The 21,597-nt window shown below is 55.0% G+C and overlaps 9 protein-coding genes across 9 annotated transcripts; 2 read left to right on the top strand and 7 right to left on the bottom strand.

The window, feature by feature from the left end:
* Positions 1 to 307: 307 nt before the first annotated feature.
* Positions 308 to 4,144, bottom strand: BAUCODRAFT_70895 (glycosyltransferase family 1 protein; the record flags this gene model as incomplete). Its single annotated transcript, XM_007678741.1, has 2 exons — positions 308 to 2,613; positions 2,674 to 4,144. The coding sequence occupies 2 exons, from the start codon at positions 4,142 to 4,144 to the stop codon at positions 308 to 310; spliced, it is 3,777 nt and encodes a 1,258-aa protein (XP_007676931.1).
* An 895-nt stretch (positions 4,145 to 5,039) lies between these two features.
* BAUCODRAFT_34686 (uncharacterized protein) lies at positions 5,040 to 6,475 on the bottom strand. Its single transcript, XM_007678640.1, has 2 exons — positions 6,431 to 6,475; positions 5,040 to 6,377 (listed from the first exon to the last, which is right to left on the bottom strand). Exon 2 carries the CDS (start codon positions 6,366 to 6,368, stop codon positions 5,238 to 5,240), a length of 1,131 nt encoding a protein of 376 aa, XP_007676830.1. The 5' UTR covers positions 6,369 to 6,377; positions 6,431 to 6,475; the 3' UTR covers positions 5,040 to 5,237.
* Positions 6,476 to 6,813: 338 nt separating this feature from the next.
* Positions 6,814 to 7,448, bottom strand: BAUCODRAFT_123210 (uncharacterized protein; the record flags this gene model as incomplete). The annotated part of the gene is made up of 2 exons (XM_007679044.1): positions 6,814 to 6,830; positions 7,055 to 7,448. 2 exons carry the CDS (start codon positions 7,446 to 7,448, stop codon positions 6,814 to 6,816), a joined length of 411 nt encoding a protein of 136 aa, XP_007677234.1.
* Positions 7,449 to 9,212: 1,764 nt separating this feature from the next.
* Positions 9,213 to 11,479, bottom strand: BAUCODRAFT_34682 (uncharacterized protein). Its single transcript, XM_007678639.1, has one exon. It carries the CDS (start codon positions 11,338 to 11,340, stop codon positions 9,622 to 9,624), a length of 1,719 nt encoding a protein of 572 aa, XP_007676829.1. The 5' UTR covers positions 11,341 to 11,479; the 3' UTR covers positions 9,213 to 9,621.
* A 51-nt stretch (positions 11,480 to 11,530) lies between these two features.
* On the top strand, positions 11,531 to 13,393 carry BAUCODRAFT_509162 (uncharacterized protein). The gene has a single exon (XM_007679043.1). The coding sequence runs from the start codon at positions 11,722 to 11,724 to the stop codon at positions 13,180 to 13,182; it is 1,461 nt and encodes a 486-aa protein (XP_007677233.1). The 5' UTR covers positions 11,531 to 11,721; the 3' UTR covers positions 13,183 to 13,393.
* Positions 13,394 to 13,596: 203 nt separating this feature from the next.
* Positions 13,597 to 14,630, bottom strand: BAUCODRAFT_56611 (uncharacterized protein; the record flags this gene model as incomplete). The annotated part of the gene is made up of 2 exons (XM_007678730.1): positions 13,597 to 14,459; positions 14,525 to 14,630. Coding segments are annotated over 2 exons (969 nt in total), but the record flags the coding sequence as incomplete, so codon positions are not given.
* Positions 14,631 to 15,575: 945 nt separating this feature from the next.
* Positions 15,576 to 19,474, top strand: BAUCODRAFT_71631 (uncharacterized protein; the record flags this gene model as incomplete). Its single annotated transcript, XM_007678799.1, has 4 exons — positions 15,576 to 16,535; positions 16,619 to 17,080; positions 17,171 to 17,632; positions 17,669 to 19,474. 4 exons carry the CDS (start codon positions 15,576 to 15,578, stop codon positions 19,472 to 19,474), a joined length of 3,690 nt encoding a protein of 1,229 aa, XP_007676989.1.
* A 76-nt stretch (positions 19,475 to 19,550) lies between these two features.
* Positions 19,551 to 20,335, bottom strand: BAUCODRAFT_509176 (uncharacterized protein). Its single transcript, XM_007679042.1, has one exon. The coding sequence runs from the start codon at positions 20,149 to 20,151 to the stop codon at positions 19,627 to 19,629; it is 525 nt and encodes a 174-aa protein (XP_007677232.1). The 5' UTR covers positions 20,152 to 20,335; the 3' UTR covers positions 19,551 to 19,626.
* On the bottom strand, positions 20,336 to 21,562 carry BAUCODRAFT_509177 (uncharacterized protein). The gene has a single exon (XM_007679041.1). The coding sequence runs from the start codon at positions 21,413 to 21,415 to the stop codon at positions 20,519 to 20,521; it is 897 nt and encodes a 298-aa protein (XP_007677231.1). The 5' UTR covers positions 21,416 to 21,562; the 3' UTR covers positions 20,336 to 20,518.
* Positions 21,563 to 21,597: the final 35 nt, after the last annotated feature.

Here is a 21,597-nt window from a genome sequence, read left to right as displayed (position 1 = left end):
TGATTAGAACAGCTTCGATAATCTAATTTGCTACGTTCGCCATGACAATTTGGTGCCGTAAGATGGCACGGTTGAAATAGCTGCAAGGAGCATTCGACATTTCCACCCATCGTGCCGCTGAGGGCAACTTTGACATGGAGTCACTATCTCATCTATCGGGCTTCTCAGCCATAGAACGGCGGAGGGGCCAACATATCATCGTTACAACATGAGGCCTCGCCGTGTCTTTCGTATATTATCGAGCGGAGCGCCACGCTGTATGTAATCTTGCCCCAACGCCTCGCTAATCGTCCGCCGATAACCCAGTCTAAGTCAGCCGACCTTTAAGCGCCGTTGCCCCAAGGCTCAGATGTCTCCCATATTGCAATGCCCGATTCCATTGCTGATGCGCCGTAGAACCTGTGGCAGCGGAATCACCCAACCGCAAGCTTGCGATGTCCACATCGCTCTCATTCTCGACAAACGTCCAGCTCTCCTCCTCCTCATCTTCGGCGTCATCTACGTCCGTAGCCTTGATGTTGACCGCACGTTTTTTGATCAATGTCCTAGCATATTCCATATCGCGATATATAGCCTTGATTGCCGTGCCCACTCCATCTTCGCTGCGGATTTGCTCTCCGAGCACTTTCGCTTTCTTGATAATTCGCTCATCGTGGGTGGCATACCACAGCGCTATGCCAAGCTCGTTACTTGTTGTCTTTCTCAGGTAAAACCCAACACCAAGATCCTCGACACGCGTGGCGAAGAAGAACTGATCGCCAAACCACGGCTTGATGATGGTCGGGAGACCAGCGCGCAGACTAGCGCCGGTAGTGCCGGAGCCGCCGTGGTGCACAGCAGCGTCAATCTGCTTGAAGAGCCAATCGTGAGGAGCCGCAACGATCTCGAACACCGAGTCTGGCAGTGGGATTGGAAGCGCCGTTGTTTTGTCTTTCTTACTGCCCTGATCCGCCCAACCTTTGGACAGGATGCAACGTACATCAGCCTTAATGACGGCGTTCACCACTTGCTGCAATAGCTGCTTTGACTCATTGATTGGCACGGAGCCGAAGCCGATGTAAACGATCTTCTTGCCGTCCGCTCGTGCCTTGGTGATGAAGCGCATGAGATCATCTGGCGGCCTCCAGTTGGCACCTTCGTCTAGGAACCAGAAGCCCGTCGGACGCACCCAGTCGCTGTAGTCAAGCGGTGGTGGTACAACGTGCGGTGAGTAGTTATAGAGGAACGGCACCTTGTTCTGCTGCAGCTTGTCGAGAGTCGTCGGCTTAAGGCCAAGCGTCTTACCGCGCCATTTGTTGATCGGAGCGGCGCTCATCTGCCAAAAGACGTTGTCGAAGAGGGTGTAGGTGAGGTAGTTGTACTGACCGCCGAGTTTGCGAGAAGGTACGGCAAAGGCATGCGGGTACGCGCGGGTTCGAGTCCACGGCATGGTAAACGCACGGAAGTAAGGTATACCCAGCGCTTCTGCGATGTGGATGCCGGCCATAGCTTGCGGACTCTCAATTAGCAGATCACTGCCCTTGCAGGCTGTGAAGGCAGTCTTCAGCAGCTCATCCAGCCATGGCCGCATCTTACCCAGTGACTCGAAGACGAAGGATGGCGTGAACATGCCATGCTCGGTACAAAGCTCCATCAACTCCACCGGATCACCAGCGACTGGCGCAAACTCAATACCATGCTTTTCGATCCAAGCCTTGAACTTCGAGTGCGTTGCGATGCGCATGTGATGACCGTCGGCCATGAAACCCTTGCACAAAGCGATATACGGCTGAACATCTCCGCGTGATCCAATTGTCAGGCACGTGATGCGCATTGGCTTCTTAGGCTTGAAATCGAGTATTGACATGCTTGCGTCATCGAACAAGATTGGAGCGTCAGGGATGTCGCTCAGATCAACATTTTGTAGGTCCTGTGGAAGCACGAAGTTCTCGTTAGCGAACCCATCCTTGCGTGCACGTTGCAGAACTTCATGTTCAGCAGCAGCGGCGGCGGCATCCATCTTCTCAGCCTCCGTTAGCAGCAAGGAGTCCTGAAGTTGGCGGGCGGTATCTAGGCGCTGGAGAACGTTCACAACACAGTCGTCACGGAGCTCGACGTTCTGGAAATCGAAGAAAAGCTCCTCGTGGCCCCGAATCACCACCACCATTCCAGGGTAGCCCAGACGGTAGCCCTTCTCCTTTTCCAGATTGAGAAGGTTGCTGAACGGTATAACCAGCCTCGTGCGGGTCCCGTAGAGTAGGCTCCGGAAGCAGAAGTGGCGCGTTCCGACGTAGATCTTCCCATACAGCGGTAGCACCCTGTGAAGTGAGCAGTAATACGCAGTAAGCAATCTCTCTGACTCTGGTAGTTTGAAATGCTCTCGAAACCGTTTCTCAGCGTTTGCTTCGTCTAGATTGGCCTCGGAGTCTCTGATGCGGTCTTCTGCAGCTCGGCCATCATCGTCACCGTACTCGAGCTTGCCGCCGGCGAGGGCACCAGAGAAGCGGTTGTAGTAGTCTTTAGGGCTGCTCCCAAGGTACGAGAGCCCGCGTCTGCTTTGATCACGAACTTGCTCAGCGAGGCCGTATGCGAATTGAAGCGGCGTGGCGAGAATGGTGTGCATTGGCCTCGGTGCTGCATGGACCGATGCATTTGGGCGGAGGCGATGTGTCTCGGTGTGTTCAATGCTAGCACGGTCAGTCACTGCCATTATCTCGCCGGCTAGCGTACGTGACGGAGGTTGCCGTCGAGTCGTGCCTGGCGCCGTTTGCATGGGTGCAGCTGACAGCTGCTGTGGTTCACGGCGAAGTCTTTCGACAGTTGTAACAGAAAGGGTGCTCTTCGGAAGAGGCTGCCTTAATGTAGGTGCTCGGAACGCTCCGTCACCTGTGAGCATCTGACTGGCTGACATGTCGTTTACACCTCCAGGAGTGGAAGGCGCGCTCGACACGTGCTCGGAGGAAGTTTTGAAGGAGTCCGCGGAATTGTGCGCTGACGGTGAGACAGGTGACTTCGAGCTTCGCCGGCCTTGTTGAACACTCGTGCGCCTTCCACGATCAAAGCTTGCACGTCCTTGATCTATGCTCGCTCGCGAAGTCTCGCCACTCGACCGTCGATATTCGCCGCTGGCCCTTGGACTCAGTCGACCTGCTACAGCAGAAACTGGCGACAGGGTAGACCGAACGGGTTGTGGCACGCCTGGCGAACGATCGGAATCTCGCGGTGACTGCTCGGGACCTAATGCCCGCCCATGGCGGGATGCCCGTCGCCGAGCCTCATTGTCCTCCGTTAGCGTTCTCAGCACGTCCAAGGCCTGGCTGCCGCGGCTGAAGAAGGTGAAGAAATATTCGTCGACTGCGAAAGTAGTGCCGTCGTCAATCACCCTTATCCGCACAGTCTCCGCAAGGTCGGTCACCGGACTGGACTCCACCTCCACAACGTTCGCCAAAGGCAAGGATATCTTGACGCTGTCGCCATCGTTGCGTGAGCGGAAGATGACGCGCTGTAGTTGCTTAACCCACTCCTTTGCGCTGGTGATGCTGTCGGCCTTGAAATGGTAGGTACGCTGCTCCGTCGTTATGGCGAAGACGTTCGTCTCCTTCGTCGCCTTGCCCTTCTCTGGAGTCAGCTCTGCCGAGACAGCCGACCTCAAGTCGATAGTGCCACGCGGGAAGTACGGGTCTGCGGCGCTCTCATAGTACGAAAGCACGTCACCTTTCAGGACCAGCCAGTACCGGCGATAGTGAGGGTTCCGCTTGCCCTGCTTGGCGAGATGGCCAGACTTGATCACGATATGACCTTTCTTCTGGAGGTACGCATAGAAGCAGACATGCTTCCGGGTGATGTACATGTAACCCTGCAAGAGCACGCTCTGCAAGTACCAACATGCGAACTCGCCGATAACCTCTTCAGGTTCATCGAACTGAAAGATGTCCGCAAGTGCATTAGCAAGCTCAGGCTTATTTGGTGCGACCTGAGCTGGAGCGCCTTTGCCACCTTTTCGACTGCTTGAGGATGTCGTCGAGGCATCCATCTCAGCTCTAGCCTTTGCCTGCAGCTTACGGTCAAGCATCGGCGCGTCACTCCGCACACCATCTGCGCTTGTCGGCCTCTCAGGCGGCTCAACCACAGTCTCTCTTGGCGGCAGAAATTGCGATTGCGACATCATGTCCTGGCTTTGCGACTCCCCACGCTCCCGTACAGTCTTCAAGAGAGACTTCAACCCTTTGGCCCCCGACTTTTGCTTCTTGTGGCCCGAAGTCACCTTCTCCACTTCACCATCTTCTGCCTCAACTGCTCCATCGTCTTCAGATTCGCTTCCACCATCCGCTGCAAAGGTGAAGCCTCTCCGTGGTCTAGAAAGTGCGCCGATGATTCCGTACAATGACTGCTGCATCGGTCCTCGGTTTACCAGATCGTCCGTGACATCTTCTTCTTCATCATCTACCTTGAAGCGCTCCGGCAGCTCCATGCTTACGCGCCGCTGCTCTCGCCTTCGACTGCGACTACGTGCAACCCTTCTTCCGAGCGAGGGCCGAGCGGCCGGCGACGGTAGTGAAGCCATTGTCGAAAATACGACCCACACTCGCTCAGGCGCGTGTCAGTGTCACGATCAACCCTCAGCAGCAACCAAGTTGACGCAGTCACGCGACGTCGATGGGAAAGCGTTGCGTGCCTCTCTTTACTCTCCGAATCTCAGTGCACTGCTGCGAACTTTGTCTCGTTACAAGCAAGCGTGCTCGCTACCGGTCTATCGGTCTCACATATTGACGTGTTCGCCGCTCCATCAGGCTCCGCAATTGCTGCCTGATGTCTTTTGGGAGAAAGGTGCTATAAGTAGCGATGTTGAAAGCTACCTAGACGATGGATCACGTCGAGAAGCCTAGTGATCAATCTGGGGTTCACGAAGCCATGTGATAGGCGGCTGACTCAGGCTAAACTCTCCGAGTTGGCCAGAAGTGGTTCTTCACGCAATCACGTCGAACAATAGTGCAATGTTTCGATGGAAAAAGTGAAAGGTAGATATCCTGTGAAGTACATATAGATACAAGACATGAGGAGACGGACCCTATAAAGGCACAGGAGCCATTACTTTAATACGCAATACACTTCCCGAAAGCGGCTGACATCATTCTCCTCACCGGACACTGCGCATGTCTGATGTAAGCGCTTCGCAAGCATGCGCGGTGGCATCGCAGTAGCTAGGCTATGACACCATGCTGACAGATTCCACCTTATATGCATCGTTCGTGAGAGATCTACTTCGCCTTGGCAAGACCGACAGCGTTGTTGCCAAGGTCGTAGACTGAGTACCACTTTCTCAAAAAGGCGTCACCAAGGATGGCAAGCGGTCCAGCCGGCTCCGGAATGTCGAAGCCCATAAAAGAACTGATGCAGCTGCCTTGCACCTCAAGAATATAGTCGTACGGACCGATCGTGAAGTTGTACCCAGTAAGTGTGAACGTCAGGTCCGGCAGAGAGTCCCGCTTGTTGCACTCGATGGTGTACTGTCCATTGTATGACTTCTTGGCGCCGATCTCGCGGTTCAGGAGCTCAGCAAGAGTGGTCGGCAGAGCAATGAGAGAGGTGCCAGTGTCGAGGATAGCACCAGTGGAGTCGATCTCAGCAGTCTGATCGCCAAAGGTGATGGCGTCGAGGTCCACCTCCCAGTAGGCCTTCCGGCGGAGAGGGATCTTGGTCATCTTACCCTCGTAGTGAGATTCATCGATACCGCCAAAGGTGGCCTCGGACTCATCACCCTTGTTGGTGTCGCTGAGGTAGAAAGCAAAGACCTGCTCGTCGATCAGACCCTGGTTGATCATGTTGTAGAAAGGAGGCACAATGTGGTTGACGGAGATGGTGTCATAACCGAGACCCATGATGCCGTCGAAACGGCCAAAGGCGAACGCAAGTCCGGGCTCGGAAGTCGCCTCGGCAAAGAGTTGGTTCTTGATTGACAAGTCGCCAATGCGTACGGTATCCTGGCTGATGTAGCCTTCAAGCTCACCCGAACCGTATCGAATCTGGAAGTCCGAGCCGTTCTTCTTGTAGGTGCTTGAGTCACTGTGGTCGTACTTGGAGTGCAAGTAGCAAGCGATGGAGCCGCAATCTTGGCTGGGCACCCACAAGTTGGAGCTGCCGGTGTCTAGCACGACCTTGAAGTCTTGCGGTGGCGTTCCGATGGAGATGTCAGAGAAATACTGAGCGTTCAAGAAGTTGCTGACAGCGACTGGGTGATTCTTCTCCGGCTTGATGGACGTCTCCTTGAACATCTCTTCCATGTTGCGCTGCGGTCGGATGCCCATGTACTTCTGGCCGAGCGCGCGCATATGGTCGTCAATGTTGGCATTCTCGAGTTGCTCTGACAGCGGCACCTTCTGCAGCTTCATGCGGTGGATCTTCTCATTGTCAGCGAACTACGCTCCAAGCGCCGTGATTGCGTTGTACCTACTTCCGCAAAGGCTTGCCCGGCAAGCGCCGCGGCGACGACAGCAGCACCCTTCATGATGGTCTGATCAAAAGATGGAGGTGTGAAGTGATTGAGATGGAGAGAATGATGGTGAAAGTGAAGGGGAAGTGATCGTGTGAGCAGGTCATGGAGCTTCGATAGCTGCTGCCTTAGCAACGCCGCCGCGTGCGCAAAGCCGGTGGCTGGCAGACGTCATCTCGTGTGGCGTTCGAAAGGCCGAGGTACTGTCACGTGTGCAGCGGTGACTGGAGAGAACCGTGGAACAGGCTATCGCTTTAAGCAGCGCTTGTTAATGTCTAAATGTACATAAAGTCGACATGAGTACTATCCCCGAGCGCCTCGCTTCCAATATAGTTAAATTGATGTCACGCCTCGCTTTCAGCTATTCCCGCCACTCCGCGTCCATGGAAGTCGGTGGTGGCATCTAGCTTCATGCTGAGGGTGCCTGTCGCAACAGTAATGCCGGACCATCTGAGCCACAGCATCACTAACGCTTCTCACCCTCCACCAAGTCGCTGATTCTGATAGCATGACGTGGGTGGTTAGCAGGGCGAGCTCCAGCCGACCGTGCCTAAGAGTCCGCCTTGCCAGTCCCGCCAACTCCGCCCAATGTCTTGGCCGTCTGTATCGCCTGCATTTTGCTCTGCCATCCGGCGGCAGGCTGGAACTTCTTAACTGTCCTGGCCTCCTCCAGACTGTACCCGGGCACCCTGATGCCCCAGTTGCGTTCGAGCACCATCTGAATGTCTCTCAGTTCCAGACTGTTGCCGGGACGTAGTTTGGCAAGCTTGCATGCAGAGGTGATGACCTCGTCCACAAAGTCATCAGCCAGAGTGAGAAGATTCTCCTCGACTTCTGGAGACAGATTGGACTCATCGTTGCTGCTACCGCCCGTGACCTGACGCACAAGCTCGTCCAGCTTGCGCTTGGATAGTACTCGATCGCCTTCACCCTCTAGCGTGAACGGTTGTGGACGTGTAAGGCCAGGTTGACCGAGCATACCGGAGTTTGCGAATGTTGGGCGAGAAGGTGGCGCTTGCACTGGTGCTTGAGTACGTGGGTCTAGCTGTAACGTCTTCGGGATGTTGAAACGGTTCAGACTTTGCGCAGACGACATCGTTGCCGCTCCATTACCGAAGGCAGAAGTTGGCGTGGTTTGCGAAGCGGAAGCCGGTGTGTTAAACGAGCCTGCAGCGCCGTTTGGCAGCTGTGGTATGTTGCTCGAAGACTGTGAAGGCTGCAGACTCTGTTCACGGTACTGCTGGGCGGCTTGTGCCATCGCCGCTTGCTGTGAGAGCGCTTGCGGGCGTTGGTGCTGTTGCGCATTGGGTGGAACTACTGAGTTGGAAGGCTGTTGTGGGGGCATCTGTGGCCGTTGAGTGGGGTATTGCTGCTGCGTAGGCTGCTGCGGAAAGTTCTGCGGTGCCTGCGTTTGTGTCGCTGTCTGTGGAGTCTGCTGGGTTTGCTGGGTCGGTTGCTGTTGATGGTTTGGTGTAGGAAGGGACTGATTCGCGGCCTGCGGCATGCTCTGCGCTTGCTGCTGAAACATACTTTGCGCCTGCTGCGGTGAGTGTGACATTCGTGGCTCCTGCTTAATGTCGCCTTGTGTGCCACCGGTATTTGAGCGCTGCATGTCTGGCGCCTGGACCCCGTTCGGCTGCTGCTGTTGAGTCGACTGGACCTGCGCATTCTGCTGCAGTTGTCTGTTCCGTTCATTCTCCGCTCGCATCTGCTCCCACTTGTTCTTTGCAGTCTGGCCAACAGTTCTCGCCTTTTCCTGTTGATTTACCAAAGCCTGTGGCACGTCCTGTCCGCTTTGTTGTAGCTGAGTTATCCGCTCGCGCGTTTGTCTGAACTGGTTATGCGCATCATATTGCTGGGTCAGTGCAGGAAGTGCCTCACGCAGAAACTTTGCGCGATACCCTTGTGCAGCCTGCGATGGCATGTCGGGTGGTGCTGTTATCATCACGTTCTTGAGCTGTTGGTGCGCCCATGTTTGAGCCGGGCTGGGCTGCACCTGCGGTTGCTGTTGAGGTTGAGGTTGAGGTTGCGCATTTGCTTGCTGCTGCGACATCGGTACGTTCTGCGGGCCACCCATGCCAGCTTGTGTGGAAGGACGTGATTGAGCTCCGCCTGCACTGCCATTAGTGGCTCCATTGTTCGTACCGCGACCGCTGCGTGCGGCGAGGTCACCCATGATCTTCTCGCTGGCTTGACGGAGGCGGTTCTCAGCGGCCTGCCTTTGTGGACTACCCTCTGGCAGACTTGCCATGGCCTGCCATAGCTGCTCCAGCCCTTTCCTGTACTTCTCCTTGGCGACAGCATCTAGATATGGGAGTTGTGCGACCTGCTCCGGCCTAATAAGTGGTCTTTGCGACATAGCTGCGCTAACCACACGTTGCCACTAATGCAGCGCCGAAACTTATGGGTGCGAACTCTTGTCCGGAACGTGTGGAAAGGACTGAGCAGACGAGATGGTATGATCGTGACGCCGGACTAGCTTGTAGGCGGCGTCAGATGTCAATAGATGATGAGAGCAAGGCAGGCCGGGAAAGAGATAAATATGGTTATTTTAGCACGCAGTCTAAGGAGTCACCAGATTCGACGAGGTAAGACCACCCATTCACTGTATGGAGGTCATCAACGGTAGTGGAGGTGGGGCAGAGTGTCACGAAGCATCGCCCGGACATGTGAAGTGAACGTGAGGTTAGTGGAGGATGCGGAGCACCACGATAATATATCTGACACCCTTCGACATCGATTACAGTTCATTTATCCACCACCACCTACACCGCTCCGTTGCCATTGCAAACTGAGCGTGTCTAGCCGTGACAGTGCTGCGGGAAATAGCCCAAGGTGTGCCATTACAATCACGCCACAAATATAGTGCGTTCAGCTTCAGGTTGTACGAGTGCTTCCCTTCAGAAAGACGGACTATCCAAACTGACCACAGCGTGAGAAATTAGACTAGAGTGTCTCTGCCTGGATGTTGTCTCTGTTCGATACCACTTGCAATATTGCAGGCATTGCACAGGAGCGCTTTGCCGTTAACAGCCAGAGCAGACCATGCTGTTAGAGGCGGCAGCTGATAAGTTCAGGGCGAGTAACGATGCAGCTGCGACAGCTGAGAATCCAGATTTATTGCAGCCTGATTAAGATTGACTACCAAGCCCCTAGTGCCCATCCAACACATTTTTCACAGTAATACTTCTCTGGCATTCTGCAAGTATCCTCGCTTGCTTCGCAACCTCTCCCAACCGTCCAATGACCTTCTCGTTCCCCTCCACAAAGCCATACAGCGCATATGGGATGCCGACGTCCTCGCAGAACCCCATGACCAGCTTCTGCGCTCGTCTTAGATTGTGCCTCGGCATGCGCGGAAACAAATGATGCACCGCCTGAAACTGCAGCCCGCCGTGAACGAAGTCCAGCCAAGGCGGACAATCCACGTCCATGGTGGTGCGCAACATGCGCTGCGGGAAGGACTCCGCGACGCCCAGGTCGGCCGTGGACATTGCGAAGTGGGACAGCGTGATCTGGACGTGTACAGGCATGGTGACGGCGTGACTGATCATCACGTAGATAAAACGGTTCCAGCCGTCTGGGATCGATTTATAAATGACCAGGTAGCCGAACCAATACCAGAAGAAGATCTGACCGGCCATTTCCAGGTAGCGATGCCACCACGCTGGGCCTTTCCGAGGTCCTATACCAAACAAGATGTATTGCCAGCTCAGTACATAGAGGTTGAAACGGCCGAAAGTCAAAATCGGGTAGTACATATAGTGTTGATACTTCAGCATGAACTTCGCAACTGGATCGTACGTCATGATGCGGTCGTAGTAGGTGCTCCTCAAGCTATCGAAGAATCTGTGGCTGATGGCGAAGAAAGGCATGTGCTGTATGTCCGGATCGTGTTCGGCACTATTGGTGACAATATGGTGCACATTGTGGTTGTGCTTCCACCAGCAGGCGGACAGTCCGCCGAGGAAATCAGCGACGAAGATGCTTATGCAGCTGTCGATATGGAAGTTGTGGGTAATGCCCATGTGGCCAGCGTCGTGAACGGTGAAGACTAGTTGATGCCACAGCAGGCCGAGAAATAGCGCCGAGAGGGCGAAGTGCTGGGCACGAAGAAGGTAGAGTGACGATAATGCCAGAAAGGTGTATCGTAAAAGCTCGATGGCGTAAGCGCTATAGTTGCAATCGTACAGCTTCTCATCTCGAACACGCCGATCCAGCTGTTTGTACTTGATTATGATCTCGGCCTGAGTCACTGGATCAAGGCTAGGGTAGAGGTCGAGATCATGTTGCAACTCCTGCTGCGTTCTGAGTTCGCCAGTGTCAGGCTTCTCCGGCAACGCTGCTTCTCCGTCCAGCTCCAAGTCGGACAATGATGTTGCGGAAGAGTCGCTCGCAACGCCGGTGCTCCCTCGGCGGTGTCGCAGATGGTGCTCTGCAAGGTCAGCCGGCTCAAAGATGGGCGAAGGCTCCTCTGAGCTGTCTTGCTCAGAAAACGCTTCTTGCTCTACAGATGGCGTCTCGAAGATTCCGCTTGGTGACGCGCGTTGCTCGTCAGTCGTCCGGAAGATGCCTCCTTGTATTGGCGGTAAGAAGTCCTTCCATTGGCCATCAATGCGTCCGATTTGGTACTTCAACATGAATTGCTGTGTCTCTGATGAGTGGAAAGCCTTGACTTCGTTCGTACCATCTCGTCCAACCATGTGCAGTATGGCTTTGTCACCTCCAGGATGGTATGGAAGCCATGCATTGGTCAACAGGACTCTGCCATCTACAATCACAAGCTTGCTGCCTTTCGCGATCAATGCCTCAATATCAGACCGTGGGAGGAGACGTTCCCTCGAAATGCGAACACGCTCTGACCGAGCCATTGTTTTTAAGCAATTCGAATATGCGTTAGCGTTCGGAGAGACGTTTCAGCGCTGCTGTAGAGGTGTTCTAACCACGTCTGCGCAGCCCAGGGCAAGCGTGCTTCTAGGAGTCTGGATTGTGGTGGACTTCAGCGTTCACTCGCTGCACGCTGATTGGCTGAACACTCGTCAGTCAAGCCCTCTACCAACGTCAATCGAGCTTCGCTGCCTGAGCAACTCACTCGGAGCATATGCGAGCAGTCGATGTGAAAGAGCCCACTCAGCTACTGGACCTTCAGTACTCGTATGCAGTGGTCTGGATGCCATGACGATGATCAATAGATAGCATTCTATTGAAAGTTCTGGCGCCAACATCATTCGGTGCCTCCAACACCATCCACCATGGCGGATGCCCTGTCCGTCGTCCTCTCCTTCCCGCCGGAGAACGTCGCCAAGCTGAGCGCGAAGAAGTATGAAGAGGAGGTCCATACATACATGAAGCGGCTAAATCAACTACCACCCACGACATGGACCAAGGCCATCGACAAGAAGAATCTCCTCGACTTTCTCAACCCAGAAGTCAACAGTCTACCCTACTTGGCCACTCTTCGCGCGCAAACGGACACGGTTGGCAAAGACCGAAAGGCGATCGAACACCTCGTCAACCAATGCGCCGTCTTCTTCGCCACATTCGACCCAATCCAGGTCCGCTACCTTGGCAGTCAGTGGACGGAGCTCGTGGTCTGGTTACTTGATATACTGCCCAAGCTCGGCATCTCCGACCATTCCACAGTCACGACCGCTATGCTCCGCCTGGATCCGACAGCCGGCACATTCACATCCACGCATCTGCGCCTTCTACGGGCATGTCTACAAGCTGGTGTTCCCAGCCAAGCACTACCAATTCTAGATAAGGACATCTACGCCTTTCCCGTCGACCAACGGAAAGAGATCCCTGACGAGCTGTTGAGCGAAGATGTAGAGCTTAGCAACGGCTTCATCACACCCAAGTCTGGCTTTACGATTAAGCTTAAGCCGGAGTACGTGCTCGAATACTATCTGCTGGGCGCACACATCTACATAGGCCGACGAAACTTCAGTCGCGCACGGCTTTTCCTGGAGTACGTTGTTCTACATCCCAGTCAGCAGCAGACAGTAAGCGCGCTGCAAGTTGAGGCGTACAAGAAATGGGTCATGGTTGGCTTGCTCGCGGAAGGAAAGTCATACCCGCTCCCAAAGACGCATGGCGCCGGCGTGATGAAGAACATCAGAGCAGTTGCCAAACCATACGACGTGCTAGCTGAGTGCTTCGAGAGGCGGGACTGGCGGAAATATCAAGCAGAGATGGATGCAGGCACACAGACTTGGCATGAAGATGGCAATCTACCGCTGGTGAAGGAGGCTTCCACGGCACTGATACGCTATCGAGTGATGGACCTACAGAAGACGTATGCCACCCTGCCAGTGAGCCGTGTAGCCGCTTATCTCGGTTTCAAGCCGGAAGCAGCGTTGCAGTATCTCCTCGATGTCATAAGCTCCGGGCACCTGCATGCCAGCATCGCACCGAGCCATGACAACAGCGCCGCCAACGCCGTGCTCCGCTTTCACGAGCTCACGCCTAGCATGACGAATTTGACCGCGGACAACGAGCTTGCGGCGCAGACGAAGCGAATAGAAGACCTCGCCACGTACGTGCGCGATGCGGACCGCAGATTGCAGCTCACGAAAGAGTACGTCGAGCATCAGAAGCGGCAGAGGCGTACAGGCCCGGACGCCGACTTAGCGGACCAGATGGATCTGACGTGGGATGCTCCCGTGCCTGGGTTGGGTGAGGAAGGTGATGAGGATATCATGGCGTCGTAGAGTGCGCCTGTGCTTCCTCTTTCCGAACCTCAAGACAAGTCGTTTTGGGCTGTTGTCGGCAATCGCCGTGACGGAGCTGGCGCATAGAAAGGACCTTTGGTGGTGATGATTTAGCGATGGAGTTGCATTGCACAGGAGGAGGGCTATGGAGTAGAAGGAGCGATGCCTGTGAGCCATATTGCAGTCGGTCCATCAACGATCCTGACGTGAGTGATATATAGCCCTCTACAGCCGATATGTGAACCACAGTCAGCCTGTTTCTTGATCTGCTCATCCCGCGTCGTGTGCATCGATGGGTGTGCCAGCCGCTGGAGTGCCGTCTGCAGGTGCAGCGTCATCGGGCTGAGGCGGAGGAGGCACGACCACCGTATGCTCGTACAGGCCGTTACTTTGCTCCGCCGGAAGAGGCTGCTTCTTCCAGATTATGATGGTTTTGTCCATGCCGCAGGTAACCAGCCGCTCGTTGTCGGGACTGACATCCACGCCCAGAACCACGCCTTCATGTCCCTCCAACGCCTGCAACACTTCCTTTGAACTGACATCCCATAGCAAGGTTCTGCCGTCTTCACTCCCACAAGCGATAAATGCCCACTGCTCGCTCGCGCCGTCCTCGCCATCCTCGCCATCAACCCCATCCTGACTTCCATTCTCGGCAGCATACTGTCCAAAGGTAGCGTTAACACTGAACCTCTCATTCCTGTGCCCCTGATACGTCTTCACGCACCGCCCTTCCACATAATTCCACAATCTTACGCTCGAATCCAGCGTAGTCGCCAGCACATACCTCCCATTCGGCGAGAAGCGCACACTAGTCACGGGGGCATTGTCCTCATGCACCAAGGTCTTGAGACACTGTCCCGTCCCGGTGTCCCAAACCCGTATCAACCCATCACTACTGCAACTCGCGACTAACGTGCCATCCCTCACAAAATCCACCCCACTCACCGGATCGCTGTGAGCAGGTAAGCTGCGCATCAGCCTCGCTGTTCTTATGTCCCAGAGGAAGACGGCTTCGTCGTACGAGCCGGATACGAGCATGTTACCTTTTGGTGAGAAGGCGAGGCTATAAATGTAGTTGTGGTGGCCAGCGAGTGGGGTGGGGAGGGGCTTGCCGGTAGTAATGGACCAGAGACGGATGAGCTTGTCGTCGGAGCCGGAGGCGAGGATAAGGGAGTCGGGGGACCAGGCGAGGGTGGAGATGCCGGCGAGGTGGCCTTCGAGGGTGTGCTGGAGGGCGCCGGTAGTGGTGGACCAGAGTTTTATGGTTGCGTCGGCGGCTGCGATAGATCACATATCAGCAAGGGCAGCCTCGCATATGTTGAGATGGTAGCAGTGGCCTTACAGCAGCTGGCTACCCATTTGCCGTCTGGCGAGAACTTAACGGCTGCGACGCCTCGCTTATGTCCTGTCAGAGTCATGTGCGGCACGTAGTTCAGCCGTCGCGGTCTTTCCAGCTTCCGTCTCTTGGGTGTGCCGCCATTCTGCTCTTGCTCATTGTCCGCGTCGTGCTCTGGCGGAGACAGCAGCTCGGCGGGCATCTCTTCGTCGTAGGCATATTGCAGCGCTGCACCGTCTGCGGGTCCATCGTACTGCGGTACTCCATCGTCTTCCACTTCTGACCTCTTGCGCTTGGGTGAGCGCGGCGGTAGCCGGCTGTCAGTAGTGATGCTCATAATGCTCTACTCAACCGGCGACGTCGATAAGCTGCGAGAGGGAAATATGGCTTGTACATCACGTGTTGTGCACAAATACGGATATGTAGCATTACGAAGGGGGTTGTTCGACTAATCACAGCCTTGACGAGAGCTGACCGCCGTTCTTCACCAACTTTACATGTACAGTCACTTACAGCGAGGCTACATATATGTTCAAGTTCGAGGCAGGGGTGAGCATCGATGGCGGTGGGTAGATAACGGGGTAACCTTCTCCAGAACTTCGCAGGACGCGAAGAGACTGATGAAAGGTGGTTCGCGTCAGCTGGAGGCAGTGCAATACCAGCGACACAGTGCCCGAGGACATAGGCAAGCCCAGCGGCCCAAGGACGAGTGACAAAAATTTACTAATCTTGAATCGTCCGTAGACGAGTTTCAGCGATTAGACTGAAAAGAACAGATACTACACTTGATCTAAGCCAAAAGGCAAAGAGAGCTGGAAAAGAAAGGAAGAAAATGGGAAGACAGCGAGCAAAGAGCGCGTTGAAATATTTCGCAGACCGCGGCCCGCAGCGGGGCAGATCCGACGATAAAAGATCCGAGGGAAGATCCGCTAACGGAAGCTAAGCGAGTAAGCGAAGCATAGCAACGCGGCAACGCCAGTGTTTACGGCTGCCACAACACTCATCTCTGGTCTATCGACAAGCTATGTTTTGTTGAAAGAGATTTAGCAACGACAAAATGGCCAACACAGACGATCTGATCGACTTCAACGTTATCGAATCCCACAAGGAGAACATCGAAGCGCTTCCCAGCGGCCGCTCAGCGAAGGCATTAGCGCAGCTCTACTCACCACCTCTGCTAGGAGCGACCCCTTCGCCGGCTGGCATACAAGATACGCATGCAAAGGAGCGAGCACCGTTTGAGGAAGAGCTGGCCTGTATAGACGAGGCAGACGATCCGCTTGATGTATATGACCGCTACGTAAAATGGACGCTCGACGCATATCCGTCTCCCCAAGCGCGACAGACTCAGCTTTTGCCGTTGTTGGAGCGCGCCACCAAGTCATACCAATCGTCCTCGCATTACCGCAACGATCCGCGATACCTCAGACTGTGGCTGCACTACATCTGTCTCTTCTCGGATGCTCCACGGGAAATCTTTGTGTATTTAGCGCGCCATGGAATTGGCGAAGGACTGGCGCTGTATTACGAAGAGTTTGCAGCGTGGCTTGAGAATGCAGGCCGGTGGAATCAGGCAGAGGAGATATATAAGATGGGTATTGATAAGGAAGCGAGGCCTGTGGAGCGGCTACTACGCAAGTTTGGTGAGTTCGAGCGGAGAAAGGAAGCAAGACCGCAAGATGCAGCGGAGCCGACGAGTCCTGCGCTCCCGGCAGTGAGACCAGCTTTAGCAGCGAAAACCGATCCCTTCGCCACAGCTTCGCCTTCTACAACACAGCAACGGTCAAGATCTATAGCGCCGAAGAAGTCGAAAGCATCAAAAATGGCAATCTTCTCCGACCAGAGCGGACCTTCACGACCAGACTCCGGCAACAGCTCCAAAGGCTGGGACAATATTGGTTCGATCGCCGACCGCAAGAAGGAGAACAGTGTCGAGGCTAAGCCTTGGGCGGGCGAAAAGCTGAAAGGGGGCAAGACCAACGGTGGGATGGAGAAGCTGATGATATTCAAAGACAGCGTAAGTTGAACCCCAGCACCCACGTTGGCATCTTCGGCAGCGTATTTACGAATGCAGGACTGAATCTCGCCCTGTGTATGCAGTTTCCCAAGCGTCCCGTTTCACTCCCACAACACATCAGGCAGTCTTTGTTGGGTAATAATAACACCCCGCACCAGTGCGTCCGTAACCCGAAGACCGGTAGGCTGGAGGCTGTTTTTGTAGACCTGGAAGCAGTCTACTGTGAGTCTAGCAAAGGTGCGAAGGAGTACTGCTTCGAGGAGCTGAGCGCGCGACGTCGCGGGTGGTTGACCAAGGAATGGAGCCGAGAACGAAAGCAGCCGCTCCGAGCAGCACCACTGCAAGGGTTGTCGTTCGACACCGATCCAGTAGCAACGCCAAACGTAGAGTCAGACGTCGCCCTCCAGGAACCATTGACGGTCACCGGCACTGAACATGTTGCCAAGGTGTGTGCAACGAAGCAACGCGGCTTCAAAATCTTCGAGGATGCCGGCGAAGAAAGGCCAAGCGACCTGAGACATATCGAACCGGCGCAAGAGGAGCCCGTGCTCATAGAGGAAATCAAGGCACTTGCGCTGAACGACGAAAACGCCGAAAACGTTGTGCTTAGGCAACAAGATGTTGCGCTTGCGAAGAAGCTGCGACGCGAAGAACGCGCAAATCGCACTCGAAAGATCCAGGTTATGGACGTCAAGCATATCAAGAATGAGACTCGGACCATCCAGCTGAACTTGGACTCACCGACGGGTCCAAAGATTAAGCGGAAGAAATCCACAGAGCGAGCTGCTGAGCCTACTATGACCATCAACACCCGAGAAGCCATGGATGAGATCTACGGCATCTTCAACCAGCCTTTGCCTTCGCAAGCTGAGCCGGCCGAGACCGAGGAGGAAGACAGCGACGAAGAGTGCACGACTGGTGACGAGAGCACAGCGACCGGCAAGCTTTCAGGTTCTGCGAGTGAATACGGAGATGAGACCAGAAACGAACTCCTCATCCTTCCGAAATCTGAGCAGACGGGAAATGTGAGCCAGCTGGACAGCACCGGGTGGTCAGACTTCACACGGAGCAGAGATGTGCGGCAGGATGCCGCAAGCGTTGCGCTAGAATCCGCTCAGAGCACAATGTGGGAGGTGTACCAGGACACTTCGCAATCTGCGGCCGTAGAGGAGGAAGACGAGATCGTCACGCCACAGGACGAGCACCCACGCACACAGAGCGTGCCTCTAGCCCATGAGGACCGTGAGACACCTTTCACTCACTACCGCGATCTGGCCATGCTTCCGAACCACCGTCTTCCGTTCATGACACCCATCGTTGAGCAGACCGAGTCATCCCTAGGTTCTCGTACTGCGAGGACGGAAAAAGACTACTTCAGCGCTAAGACGCCGAGCCGTAGGTTCGGCGGACCTGCGCCGCTACTAGAGGATGACGAGGTGTACAGTAGTCCTTTCCAAGAGATCACGGCTGACCTGGCAGAGGAGAAGCGCAGGGTGTTGCAACCAATACGGACGAAGACGACGAAGGGCACCATCTCACTCGGTCAAGGTACAGCAAAATCACAATTAGCCGCCAAAACCACGGTGGCAGCAGCGCCGGAACCCGTCCAGAAAGGCCCACTTGTAAAGGAAGCACACTGCAACCCCATGGACCCGGTGTTGCGGCATAGCATACTCGCACAAGCTAAGCCGGCTCTGACCTCGTATGAAGGCTACCACGAGCATCTGCAGCAGACTCTAGGTCGTACGGCTGAGATCAAGAAGTACATCAAGACTGTCTCCAAGGCCAGCCGAGGCAGCGTGAGCATTGATAAGACCGCGCAAACGCTGGCGCTTCCACCCATGCTGTCTTTCGCAGGTGCAGAAGGCACGTATACTGTCAAGCGCGAGCTCGGTGCAGGGACCTTCGCGCCAGTGTACCTTGTCGAGAATAGCGCTGCAGCGCCTACTGAACTTGAAGTGAACGATGAGAATCGCCCGCCTTCCCGCGTAGGCAAGCATACGCACCGCAAACACCTCGAGGCGGTTAAGATGGAGGACCCGCCTAACGCTTGGGAATTCTACATTATTCGCCAATCCCACCGCCGACTTGGCATTACACGTGCAGCAGACAGCATTGTCCGCGCCCACGAGCTGCATCTTTACCATGACGAGTGTTTCCTAGTCGAAGAGTACCGAGATCAGGGCACGCTCTTGGACCTCGTCAACCTCGCTCGCGTCGACAGCGCCAGCGGAGCCGGCATGGACGAAATTATAGCAATGTGGCTTACGGTCGAGCTTCTCCGAGCCGTAGAGGCACTGCATAGCAAACATCTCATCCACGGTGATCTGAAAGGCGACAATGTGCTCGTCCGCTTCGATGACCCGGGGCAGGAGGTGGACTGGTCGCCTACTTACTTTCCCTCGGGCGCACACGGCTGGGCCAGCAAAGGCGTTTGTCTTATAGACTTCGGCCGCGGTATCGACATGAAGCAGTTCGTGCCTGATGTAGCCTTCATCGCGGATTGGAAGACGAGCGAAGCGGACTGCGCCGAGATGCGCGAGATGCGGCCTTGGACGTATCAAATTGATTACCACGGACTGGCAGGTATCGTTCACAGCTTGCTGTTCGGGAAGTATATGGAGACCATTGGCGAGAAAGCAGGTACCGTGCTCGGTCAGGGTGCGACGAAGACGTACAAGATCCGAGAGAGCTTGAAGCGGTATTGGCAGACTGAGATGTGGAGCGAGCTGTTCCACTTGCTACTGAACCCACTTGCGCATGTCGAAGCGGAGGAGGGTAGAAAGCTGCCTGTTGCGAAGAGCATGCGGCGTTGTCGAGAGCAGATGGAGGCTTGGCTTGAAGAGAACTGTGAGAAGGGCGTTGGATTGAAGGGTATGATTGCGAAGATGGAAGTCTTGATTAGGGAGAAGAGACGAAGAAGCGTCAAAGCTGCATGATAGCGTTTGCATTATAAAGCGCATAATTTCGCTAGATTTAGACCTTGGGCGGTCATTAACTCGCCGTCCTCGCCCAAGCCGCAAGCAGCCGATCGACTCAAGCTCCTCAGTCCTCCGATGCTGCGCACAACCAGAGGTCCAACCAGCGTACCCTACCGTTCGCATCCTCCCCTTTGATAGCCGCGCTTCAGGCAACCCTGGAGCTCTTCTAGCCACCTGAGGTCTACACCGTCGGCCAAGCCTCTAAGCAGCATGCGCCTGTCCTCAAGGTACGAGAAGAACAGCATTTCTTCGGAAGCATCCAACCTTTCCAGGATGCCTGTAACTGGACCTAGCATCATGACGCAGAGCAACCAAGCAGAGTACGCTTCTCGTTCCCGCCTGTCGTACGGGTAGCTGGGCATCGCGTCGGGCATTGACTGGCGTAGCTCGTTCATCATCCTGATCTGCCGTGGTAAGGCATCAAGGATACACTGGCGCTCGACCAAGTAGGTGTCTGCGCGATCATACCGCTGTTGGATAACAGTATTGCGGAGCAGACTGTTTAGCGATAGGCATGCCGAAAGCTGGCAACTGGTCGTCTTAACGAGATGCAGGAGCTGCCACACGTGCCGGTGGAGGTTGGTGAAGCCGCTTTCTGGCTGTTCAGTACTTGTGGGCTCTGCAGGGTTAGACATATCAGAAGTGACTAACAAGCTCGAAGAAGATACTTGTTGGCCCTATAGAGGGTTCATCACGAACAATCCACGACGAATCTTGATTACTAGGCGTTTGCAGGTGTAGACGTACAGTGTGACCCATAGCTAAGCGCAGGATCGATGTGATCCTCACTCCCTGGTGTCATCATCCGTGCAACCGGCGCCCTAAGGTCGTGGTATCTTGTGCAGTCAGCACCTCGGCCGTCGTTGTCATTCGCGCAGTTGAGTTCATACTGATATTGCCGTCATGGTTGATCAAGCCGGCCCACTTCATAGCGTGGGTTTCGTGCCCATGGATGGATCGTTCGCAAGTCATACGATCGACCAATACAGAGACGATGGGATTTCATCGCTTGAGCTCCGCAAACCGCTTGGCAAGCTCATCAACATCTGGAATCTTACCGCCAGGACCGCCGTCCTTCTTCTCGCCATTCATAGACTTTGCCTTGTTTGCATCAACCATCTTCTTGCTCGGTTTCAGATCAGGCGGGCCAGGTAGGTTCACTTTCGGACGCACATTGTCTGTGCTAGGCGAAGGAGGCACGACGGACACTGGACTCTTCGGACCTATGTCCCGCGGAGGAGTAGCCCGGCTGAGCTCATCGGTCGTTAATGGTGCTTCCAGCGATCTGACTTTCTGGCCACCGGACGGACTGTCATCTTCGTCCTCGTCATTACCTGCTTCCTCTGCCTCGCGCTTAGCCCTTGCGCCTGGTGGCCAGTCGACGCCATACGCTTCCGCGATGGTGGACAAATACGCCTCCACTAGCTCCTTTGGTGGTGGCTCGACCTTCAGCCGGCCGGCCACCCGTTCTGACACTTTCCCATCGCTGTTTTCGGTCGCTTGTATCGCGAAGTCCTTGCCATACTTCTCCGCCAGTAGCTGCCGCACCATGCTGAGCTCTTTGATACCCTCAATCTTTGGAGCGGCATAGATGATACTCTTCACCGCTTCCTCTAGCCCAGGGTCGCATTCTCTCTGCTCGAGTAATCCAGCACGTGCTGTGAGAAGCTCGCAATACAGCTCCAATATCTCCAGCAGCTCAGTGTTCATGTCAGATCTGATGATGTTCTCAACACGGATCCTTGCGCTCTCTTCCTTGCCTTGCTCTAAAAGCTGTGCCATGGCTCTCCGTTGCTGCTTTGCCAGTGCTGTGTCTTTTTGCTGCACCATTCGTAGGCGCGAGACGGACAGCTTGAGCTGCACCTTGATCTTGTTGACCAGCGTTGAGGAAGGTGCCATGTTGAATGCTGTTTGATCGGTCGACTCAGATTCACTACCCTATACACCACGTCTTGTCTCCTCGCATCGATGTTCTTCTTCGTCGCCAACATGTAGTGGGCGGCAGCATAGCGCGAGGGGCACGTGAAGCCCCACCAGCCACCAGCCTAAGGCAACAGAACTCACCCAGGCCACTGTCAGAT

This window comes from Baudoinia panamericana (genome assembly GCF_000338955.1).
Source record: "Baudoinia panamericana UAMH 10762 unplaced genomic scaffold BAUCOscaffold_7, whole genome shotgun sequence".
Taxonomy (NCBI): domain Eukaryota; kingdom Fungi; phylum Ascomycota; class Dothideomycetes; order Mycosphaerellales; family Teratosphaeriaceae; genus Baudoinia; species Baudoinia panamericana.
The sequence above is the reverse complement of the archived record's forward strand: the minus strand, read 5'-3'. Positions and strand labels throughout refer to the sequence as shown.

What these genes read in the sequence shown, in the direction of transcription:
- BAUCODRAFT_34682 (XM_007678639.1), bottom strand. Translation starts at nt 11,340, where the DNA reads ATGGCTCGGTCAGAGCGTGTTCGCATTTCGAGGGAACGTCTCCTCCCA.
- BAUCODRAFT_509176 (XM_007679042.1), bottom strand. Translation starts at nt 20,151, where the DNA reads ATGTCTAACCCTGCAGAGCCCACAAGTACTGAACAGCCAGAAAGCGGC.
- BAUCODRAFT_509177 (XM_007679041.1), bottom strand. Translation starts at nt 21,415, where the DNA reads ATGGCACCTTCCTCAACGCTGGTCAACAAGATCAAGGTGCAGCTCAAG.
- BAUCODRAFT_509162 (XM_007679043.1), top strand. Translation starts at nt 11,722, where the DNA reads ATGGCGGATGCCCTGTCCGTCGTCCTCTCCTTCCCGCCGGAGAACGTC.
- BAUCODRAFT_34686 (XM_007678640.1), bottom strand. Translation starts at nt 6,368, where the DNA reads ATGAAGCTGCAGAAGGTGCCGCTGTCAGAGCAACTCGAGAATGCCAAC.